The sequence below is a fragment of the Cuculus canorus genome, chromosome 1, assembly GCF_017976375.1.
Source record: "Cuculus canorus isolate bCucCan1 chromosome 1, bCucCan1.pri, whole genome shotgun sequence".
In the NCBI taxonomy this organism is placed as follows: Eukaryota; Metazoa; Chordata; class Aves; order Cuculiformes; family Cuculidae; genus Cuculus; species Cuculus canorus.
The window spans coordinates 43,992,696-44,002,512 of record NC_071401.1 but is presented as its reverse complement, the minus strand read 5'-3'; the positions used below and the strand labels follow the sequence as shown (position 1 = coordinate 44,002,512).

The 9,817-nt window shown below is 42.6% G+C and overlaps 1 protein-coding gene across 1 annotated transcript; it reads right to left on the bottom strand.

The window, feature by feature from the left end:
* Positions 1-314: 314 nt before the first annotated feature.
* On the bottom strand, positions 315-9,474 carry ACOD1 (aconitate decarboxylase 1). The gene is made up of 5 exons (XM_009556036.2): positions 9,387-9,474; positions 7,869-8,030; positions 6,675-6,764; positions 4,550-4,755; positions 315-3,560 (listed from the first exon to the last, which is right to left on the bottom strand). The coding sequence occupies exons 1-5, from the start codon at positions 9,396-9,398 to the stop codon at positions 2,642-2,644; spliced, it is 1,389 nt and encodes a 462-aa protein (XP_009554331.2). The 5' UTR covers positions 9,399-9,474; the 3' UTR covers positions 315-2,641.
* Positions 9,475-9,817: the final 343 nt, after the last annotated feature.

The following is a 9,817-nucleotide window of genomic DNA, read 5'->3' as shown; positions in this document are numbered from 1 at the left end:
AAGCAAAGCAAAACAAGGAATTCATTTGCCACTTCCCAGTGGCAGGCAGGTGTTGAGCCATCTCCAAGAAAGCAGGACTCCGTCACACTCCATCAGTCCAAATGTCCTCCCTTCCTTCTTTTCTCCCCACCTTTATACACTCATGTATTGAGTTTGTGTAGCAAGATTTTGGTAGCAAGGGAGCTGCAGGGGTGGGCTTCTGTGAGAAGCTGATAGAAACTTCTCCCCTGACTGATAGAGCCAATGCCAGCTAGCTCCACCTACCACTGGCAAAGTCTGAGGTCATCAGCGATGGTGGTAGCTCCTCTAGGATAACATATTTAAAAATGAGGGAGAAAAACCTAGACATCAGCAACTGCAGACAGAGAGAGTAGTGAGAATATGTGAGAGAAACAACTGCAGACACAAAGGTCAGTGAAGGAAGAGGAGGAGGTGCTCCAGGTGCTAGAGTGGAGATTCCCCTGCTGCTTGTGGTGCAGATCGTGGTGAGACAGGCTGTCCCCCTGCAGCCCATGGAGGTTAACGGTGGAGTAGATATCCACCTGCAGCACGTGGAGGACCTCATGCTGAAGCAGGTGGCTACCTGAAGGAGGCTGTAGCTCTGTGGAAAGCCCACACTGGAGGAGATTCTTGGCAGGACCTGAGGAGAGAGGAGCCCATGCTGGAGAAGGGTTGCTGGCAGCACCTGTGACCCTGGGGACACACACACACGTGCTGGAGCAGTCTGTTCCTCAAGGACTGCGCTGTGTGGGAAGGGAGAACTGTAGCCTGTGGGAAGGACTCACCTTAGAAAAATTCATGGAGGGCTGTCTCCCATGGGAGTGACCCCATGCTTGAGCAGGGGACAAGCGTGAGTAGTCCTCCTCCTGAAGAGGAAGGAGTGGCAGAGACAATGTTTAATGAATTGACCAAAACACCCACCTCTTGTTGCCCTGTGCTGCCTGGGGAAGGAGGTAAAGAACTCATGAGTAAAGCTAAGCCCAGGAAGAAGGGCTAGTTGAGGGGGAGATGTTTTAAGATTTAGTTATTTCTCATTATCCTACTCTGATTTGATTGGTAATATTTTTTTTTTCCAAAGTCTAGTTTGGTTTGCCGGTAGTGGTAATGGGTGAGTGATCTTTCTGTCCTTATCTCAACCCATGAGCACTTTGATGTATTTTCTCTCCCCCGTCCAGCTGAGAAGGGGGAATGGTAGAGCAGCTTTAGTGAGTACCTGGTGTCCAGCTGGGGTCAACCCACCACAGCTGAGCATGATGTCCTTCAGTGAGGAATATGCCTTTTGTCAGTTAGGGTCAGCTGGGTCCCCTCCCAACTTCTTGTGCAACCTACCTGCTCTGCTGGTAGGTTGAGCAGCAGAAAAGTCTTTGACTCTGTGTAAGCCCTAGTTAGCAACAGCCAAAACATCCCTGTATTATCAACCCTTTTTCCAGCACAAATCTAAAATGTGGCCCCATACGAGCTACTAGGAAGAAAATTAAGTCTATCCTAGCCAAAAGCAGCACAAGCTAGTAAGGTGGATAAACTTTATTTTGTGACTTTTTGCGTACATGTTTTAATGCTCCAAGGAAGATACATTTTATGTATGCTAGAAGATGTGCTTTGATCTTATAAATGTGAGCAAAGGTCATCAGCCTCTCTTAGAAGAACAATCTGCAAGGCTTTGTTCTCATGAAGGAACTAAAATTCCCCAGAGTTCATGATCAAGGAAAGTTGATTGTCACTGTGGATGCTTAATTGTCTCAGCACAAGAAAGTGTTCCGGTCCTCACAGGTCTCTGGCAGTCATAATGAGGGTACTGTAGCTCATGCTTTGCAGTGCCTGAAGTAATCTAACTGTGTTGTTCCTAATTAGTGCTAATTAAGTCATGTTGAGTGAGTGTCCTTGTAACTGGATCAAGAATACAGCAGGAATAAACCTGCACCACACAGTAGCCAAGAGACAGAACTGGGAAATAACACTTTTGTGCTGAGGAGTGTTGAGTTGTCCCTGTTGCTTAGCTGGCACGATCAGGAAGGGTGCTAACATTTACCTTGTCAATGCAAGATCAATCATCACAGCAAAGCCTGATGTATCAAGTGCTACTATTCTGTTTGTACTCCATCTTTATATTAGCATAAACATCAAAGCTGGGATATAAGAGATGGCCTCTTCAAGGAGGCTTTAGAGCTAAACGTATAGAAATAAATATATAAAGGCTTTTATTCTCTGTCCTTCTCACAGTGGTGTTTCTCACAGATATGACATTTCCATACTCCTTCAAAATGTGGATTTTCTTTATGGAATTATTTACCAGAAACAGAACATAAAGACCTTATTTTTTGGCAGAAGAGTAGGCAATTTTTGTGTCATACACAAGCACTACTCTGCCTCTAGAGGTATATGGATAATTAAAGTTGACTGTGTCAACAAAGGATCTTCTGTTCAGCCTGACTGAGCCGTGCACATAATTGCTAAGTTATTTACTTAGTCAAACCCACAATATTGGACTAAGCATGGTGCTTGTGTTAGAAGAGTCCGATTTAAAGGTGCTTGAGTCACTAAATAAGAGATTGACCTGAATTTTGTGTTTGCCTTGTGAACAGTGTCTAGCTGTTAGTTGGAACACTTAAAGGAAGCACAGCTCCTCCAAAAGCGCTCTAGCTCACTGTCCCGATAAAAATGTACTTAACACAGAACAATCCTCTACTTTTTCCAGGTTGTACACGGTCTCTATAATGCGTTCTGTGGCTTCTGCAGGCAGGACGCTGGAAGCATTGGATTGAAACTTTTTCTCCAAGTCCTCCTTTTTCAGAGGTTTCCTCCAGTGTCCATAGAATGTATCACAGCGGTCGCTGATTGTAGTGCCATCCCGAAGTGTGACACACACCTCACAGTAAAGGCTTTCAAAGCTGGGTGTATTATCTGTAGGGTGCTCCAGCTGTGTTTTGCCAAGGAGCTCCCGTAAGGCTGGCCGGTGAATGTTCTCGTTGGCAAAGGACTGGACTGACATGCTGCCATCCAGCAAAGCAGAGCATGCAACAAACTGGAAGGAGTGTCGAGCTTCATGCTCTGAGGTAGGGCTGGGTCTGTTCACATATTTGACTTCTGGGACTTTCAGAATGACTTTTTCAATTTTATCAAGAGGGAGCAAGTTGTCACAGCTCTCTACAAGCTTCCTTCTAACAGAAGATGCTGCATCTGCCACCCAGTGTGTTCCAAGATGAGCAGGAAAGCGTTTGATGGCCACGTCTTGTTGGTCTAACAGCCAGGGATAGGACTGCAAGTTTGGCAGAGTCTGTGGGTTGTAATCTGTGTAAAAGGCACCTATCCCTGACTCCATGTCCAAGATCTGTTTGTTTCCTTGAAGGCCCTGGGATGCTAAGCAGGCTGCTTCCAGTCCGTGCTTGGCAGCATTGCCAACGTGGAGGGGCTTTGTTTGGGTTGCTGCATTAGCCAGTGGGGCACCCGCATAAGAGGCAGCAATAGCCAAAGTGTTTTTACATTTCAGCCGGTCAAAAGCTAGCAGTTTAGCACAAGCTGCTGCACTTCCCATCGTACCAACCACAGTTGGTGGGTGAAACCTGAGAAAACAAAATTTCTTCATTACTGTATTTCAAAATGTCACCTGAACACACTAGATAGACAAGCTCCAGTTTTCTTTCACTGCTATAGAAGATTAATCGGATTGTGAAGAAACATACATTCAGTATTCATATGCACTTCTAATGGAAAAAGTTGTTGCTTTTCCCTAAGAACAAGTTAAACTGGAATAGTACCGCATACAATAATCTTCCCCGGAAAGCAACTGAAATATTAGAACTGCTCATTCTTCAAGGCATACTGAATAGAACAATGGCAAAAGGGTCAAAGTTCATAGTCATCTATAAATTATCTGTGAATAATTTATAGTCATCTATAAATTATTCATTTTGGGGGAGGCAAGTTTTGTTATTCAGAATGAGTTTTGCAGAACTGGTAGAAGGAACACACAGAAAATAGCAAGAAGATATCTAGGCCAACCCACACTTCAAGGCTTTCCTCTAAAGCTGTCTCTGTCTTGGGCTCTGCTCTGAGCCCAGCACCTGTGACTGCTTTCTTCCCAAAGCAAGCCACTGTTTGCAAAAGAGGCATGACCTTATGTATTCACGACAGCCTGACACCTCCATTATTAAACACTGTTCTTTGCTGCTGCTTTTAGCTAATCAGGAGATCATCACCTCCTTCCAAACTGATCAAGGCTCTAGAAGAGAAATATAATAGCTAAGCTGTAAGGAGTCATATAAGTGTATTTATGTTTAAGATGAACCTTTCCTAAATTTCATAGAATCATGGAATGGTTTGGGTTGGAAGGGACCTTAGAGATCATCCAGTTCCAACACTCGTGCCAGGGGCAGGGACACCTTCCACTGGATCAGGTTGCTCAAAGCCTCATCCAAGCCTTGAACACCTTCAGACAAACAACATGAAAAATATGAACTGTGTCATTAGTAATTTAACTGTAATTAAGGAAAGTATATTAACGTTGAGAAAAAAACGTCTTCCAGTCAAGTATCTACTTGGACCTACGTACCTTTTTGGAATATTCCTGGCTTCGCTGGAGAAGCGCAGCAGCCTGCCTTGCACTTCAATTCCCACATTGAAAGCTAAGAGCAGATCAAGACCTGAGATTTTTTTCTTCTGAGGAAAGGCCTCTGAGAGTGCAATCACAGCAGGGAGGATGGCTCCAGATGGGTGTGTGGCTGGGTGCCACGTATCATCAAAATCCATTGAGTGCACCTAAAGGAAAGAGAAGTCACGTCTTGTCATCAGAAATAAACTCTGACTTGGCAAGATTGTCTCAGTCAAACAAAACTACTGTAACTTGTAGAAAACAGGATTGAAGACCTAGATTTTTCCTTACAAAGCAAAACTTCAAAAGTCTTTCTTTTAAAGACCTATACTCCCACCCTGGTTCCATAAGAAGTGGGGATGCAACACAAATCTTGCCTCAAATGAGACATCAATCTAAAACCAGTATGGCAATGATTCTTTCGTACATTAAGCTTTTGCTGCTTTAATCAGATTGGTATAATTAAAGCAGCAGTTCTAAGCCCACCATGTGAATGGTGAATTTACACTTCTTCCCAAACAGTACAAAAACATAATGAAATTACTTTCCCAGTGATGCAATGGATGCTGCTGTTAGGATTCACACCATTAAAGCTGTAGCAGTCAAATCCATACTGCTAACTGAAAGTTACATCATCAGAACAGCTTCTCCAGTGCAACAATCCACAGGCACAAGCCTGCAAACATGTATGAGGCTTTAGCCTGAATTTTCAGCATGTTGAAACAGAGAATCAGACTTCCTGGGATTGCTGGGAGTGGGAAAAAGCTACAGTCTTAAAACTGGGATGAGCTGCTTAGTCCTTAAGAGTATGCAAAGAGGTTCCTCATCTTTCCCACGCCCAGAGTCCAGCTGCTTGAGAAGATTTTGGGCATTTCCAGCATGGAATAGAGCTGCAGTCCTGGTAGCAGACTGCTCCCAATGGTGCAGTCAGTGTTTGCTATGTACTGCTTGTTGGAAACATCCCCCCACCAGGTTTTGAGAACCCCCAAGGACTTGAGATCATCAGGGACAACATTTTGATTAACATCATAGTGCCTCCAAGGCTGAACTTCAACACCTATTCACCCATGTCTTACTTCAGAGCAAACTGGGAGAGTGGTCAGGCTTCCCTGAGCTTGCCTTGTAATATTGGGAATATGCACTTCTGAGTACTGTGTTTCTGAACAGAGAGCAAATCCAGTCCCTGTCCTGAAGAATTTTGAAGCCAGCTGGGAAGGTGCCCTGAAATGCAGGATAAGGAAAGCTGTGCCTAATACTCAGTGAGCTGTGTTCCTGGCATCTTCTATAAGGCTTCGAATTGACCTGTGTCTGAAATGTAAACTGAAACAATCGTATAACTGCTAACAGCCAGATTTGAATATCACATGGGCTGCTAGGACCTGAGAGGTACCAGATCTCATTTCCAAGGTAATTTTCTCTACATTGGAAATGAAGTGCCAAATTGGACCTCTGATTTTGTTGTCACGCTCATTTAGATAGGCTTAGTATTGCCATTTCCTTGGTTGGTCAGCTTCCCTAATTTTGCATAAATGCTAAATTTTTCTACCCTACTTCCTGTGCATCTTTCAACTTCAAATAGTTTCAGCCTCAATCTGAACTTAGACAAAAGTCTGGGGGGTCAGTTATTGTTTTAATGACAAAGTACATGTCCAAAATATATATTTGGCTTTTGAAAACTGTGTAACTGAAGATTAAACTGTCTTCTGATGTTATATGTGTATATGTATATGTGCATCTATCTGTATTTGTGTTTTTTTGTAACCATACTTTGCCACTTGGCAAGAAATTTGGATCTCAGTGAAATCAGTGAGAGCTGGAGTATCTCTCTGTAATGTGGCTGTAGCAAGGTATAACAAGCTGTAGAGTTCTGACTAGCCCCCAAGTACCACATGAAAGGTAAGCGATGCTGTTGAGTCGGAGCAGATTTATATGTTATACCTTGAACTCGGTCTCATTGCAAGAAAGTTGAAACACATCAGAAGAATAGCCTACTTAAATAAAGATTTTTAGGAGCATTCTGTTCCCTCTAGAGCAAGAATGGCATCAATTAGTGTGATTTAAGAGTGAATAAAAGAACATCACTTACAGCCACTCCATTCACAAAAGCTGCATACAGAGGAGGCAGTTGGAAATCCAAGTGGCCCCAGATGGTGCTGGATGTATCTGAGCTGTAGATCTGAAACAAATTTACATCAATTAATTCGAAGCCCTGAACTCAAGAACGTAACTGAGATCAGACCGTACCCCCTTGGGACCCAACTGTTCTCTTTAACGAGAAAAATACATTTCTTTCAGAAAGTAAGAAAAGAAACTCATTTTGCTGTTGACTCATGTCCCTTTTCACCCAAATAGATCTCAGGAGACCACACCATCCATCTCGCCATCCAATACCTTCACAAAACCTCTGTCCATTGATGTCTCACAGCCCATTGGCAGTTTCCTTGTTAACACCTTGTCAGACTTGGTGATCTTAGAGGTCTTTTCTAACCTTAATGTTTCTGTGATTCTATGATTGTTAGGGAAGATTTCAGGCTAAGGGTTCTAGTTTCCTTCAATTTAGTAAGCCACTGAGTAAAGGACGTGTGGCCTCCTGGTGCTGAAAGCCGCTGTTCCTTTCGTTTTGCTGTGCAGATCTTTCAGTCAATGAAGATATCTTTATGGAAATCAATAAAAGGGCATAAATTACCACAGTTTGGGAAGTAGGGATATCTGTGCAAAGAGGCTTATTGGCACACAAAGCTCTGGAGCCCAAGTCCAACTAAGCAGGTCTGGCTTATGAAACAGTGGGCTAAACTCATTGGTGCACTCCTGTGTTGTGAAGGCTTCTCCTTAGGGTAAGGTACTCCTCTAGTTTAAGGAGTAAGACAGGAGGAGAAATGTGACTAATGTACCTCAGACAATAATTATGGTTTTTGAACAGGAAGCAACTCACTACTAACTCTCCGTCTCTCACTTTTGCACATCAGGTGAGAAGTGTTTTTTATTTTGCTGATGTTTTTAAGGAAATCTCAAAGGTGAAAGAAAGGAAGGGATTCTTCATTAACTGTGTTTGCAGTAGGATATCTTAGCATACAAACCGTTACACAGCGTTTTGCCCATCCAAAGTTAAAAGTAACTCAAGAAATGAAGTTTCCCTGTCTTCCGTGGGAAGAACACCGTGTGTCTCTTTCCATCCCCAGAAGAATTTCATCATGACAAAGTTTCCCCTTATAGCCCAAATTTTTCCTTGCTTTTCTGAAAGCTAAACTTTCAGGTGCGCTCTGAATGACAGACATATTACCTTGCTGTACTGTGTCACTTTGTGGCAGACCTCGGTTCTGGTACCCAGAAGCCCCACTCCAAGAGTATCCAGAATCATTCGCTTGCTTCTCTGAATAACTTGATCTGTCAAGTGGTTTGCATTCAAACCATGAATTACATTGGCAAAATTTCCTGTAATTGTCTGTGAGGGGATAAAACAAGAAAGAAGTAGATAATTTTTTCTTTTTTTTTTTTTTTGCTTTCAGTTTCAGGCTAGTGCTTAGCATTCTGGCCATTTCGGTTGGGTTGTTCTGTTGTCCTTCCCCTGCTTACATGTGATGCAACAAAGTTAAGGTTTGATTCTTCCTCTTTTTATTCCCAGAAATGCATTGGTGTTATTTATATTTTACTTATACTTTCATCAAGTCTGTTCTGCATTTCTGCTGCCTCCCCCCTGACTTGAGTCCTTGAAGGTAAGCACTGCAGGTCATGAAATTTTGCAAGATACAGATAGATAGATGTAGATATCTATACACACATACATATATATAAAAGAAATAGAAGCAAAACACATCTGGCTTTCCATAGCACCTTCTTATTGCTATTGAAATCAGCGGAAAAGTGCGATTTCAATCCAGTGCAGCCACTACCACACAAGGAGGCAGGATTTAATTTCCCTGAGTAGCAGAATTACTATCACAAATCTTGCTGAGCTTGGAGCTCAGTGGGAGGCAGGACTTGGCTGTTCTAACTCGCACCCATTGCATCTAGCTTCCAGCTCCCATCTAATTCATGCTCAGCTGGAGTCCCAGCTTTTCTCCAAGACAAGATCTCACTTTTTGAAAATCAGTGGCTACTTTTTCCTGGCTTTTGCTGGTCTGGGAATTATGTTTCTATTTTTGTTTGTTTGTTTGTTTACTTGCTTTCTTATTGAGAATTGACCCATTGCACAAAGTCAGCTTGCTTCTTGGCTGGAGCTGTTAGCTGCTGTTAAGACCTCTATTACAAACCAGTCTAGAACTTCCCTCCTCTGACCATCAGAAACGTTCTCCTGTAGAGGTATATATTATTTACAACCCATCTATGCACATGCTTGTTCTTTTTATACTGGCATTACTGAATATAGCTCTTCTCTATCTTTGGAAATTGTCTCCTTCCATTTCTCCTCGTCCTTCCCTTTTTTCTGCTCCCCTGCACATATCCAAATAGATGATGATTTTTCCTCTTGGCCTTCATTTTTCTGAGTTAAACAAACCAAACTGTGTTGCTCTCTCTTTTAAAAGACCAACTCACTCTTACTATGCTAGTGGCTTTTCATTGCATTGTCCGCATGGGATTTCTCTTTCCTGGTAATGGTGACCAGAATTGTACTCATTGTTTCAGACAAGTACTCATTCAGATTTCTACTAAAGCTTTAAGACTATCTTGAGGTACACAGGTCATTTAAAGCAGGTGAACTACATATCCCATGGTGTGTTGTTCACCTATGGAAACAGACAAGGATGCAAAAGCTTAAAAAGAGAAGTGCATCTTACAGTGCTAAGAAACAAGATTTTACCTTTGCCCACATCTTGGAGAGTTGGTGTGTGGTCCCAAAGAGATGCAGCAAATGAGTGGCAGACAGCAAGCAGGGAAATCACTTTCTCACTGTTTATATACGTATGTCTTGGGTGGGGGAAGAAGTATTAGGCCTTTTTTCTTGCTCATTGTGTCCTGCCCATTTCCTTCTGTGTCTGGAAATCTTCCTTTTTCTTCACTTTCAATTTTCCTCTGACTAATTGCACTATAAACTGCTGATACAGATAGGACTGATAGGACTTTGTCTGCCACATACATGTCATATGTAAACTGATGTATGTGATAGAAAATAATACGTTAATTTAAGCATCTTACATATGGTAGCACTGAGAGAAGAGGTCATTAAGTGTGTCAGGTTGATCTTGGGAAACCACAGTAGGCCATGGATGGAAGAACATTTAGCCCGGTACT

Coding starts and splice junctions, on each gene's coding strand:
- ACOD1 (XM_009556036.2), bottom strand. Junction 6,765..7,868: donor AAGTGACACAGTACAGCAAG/GTAATATGTCTG, acceptor AATTTGTTTCAG/ATCTACAGCTCAGATACATC. Junction 3,561..4,549: donor GCCAGGAATATTCCAAAAAG/GTACGTAGGTCC, acceptor TTGTTTTCTCAG/GTTTCACCCACCAACTGTGG.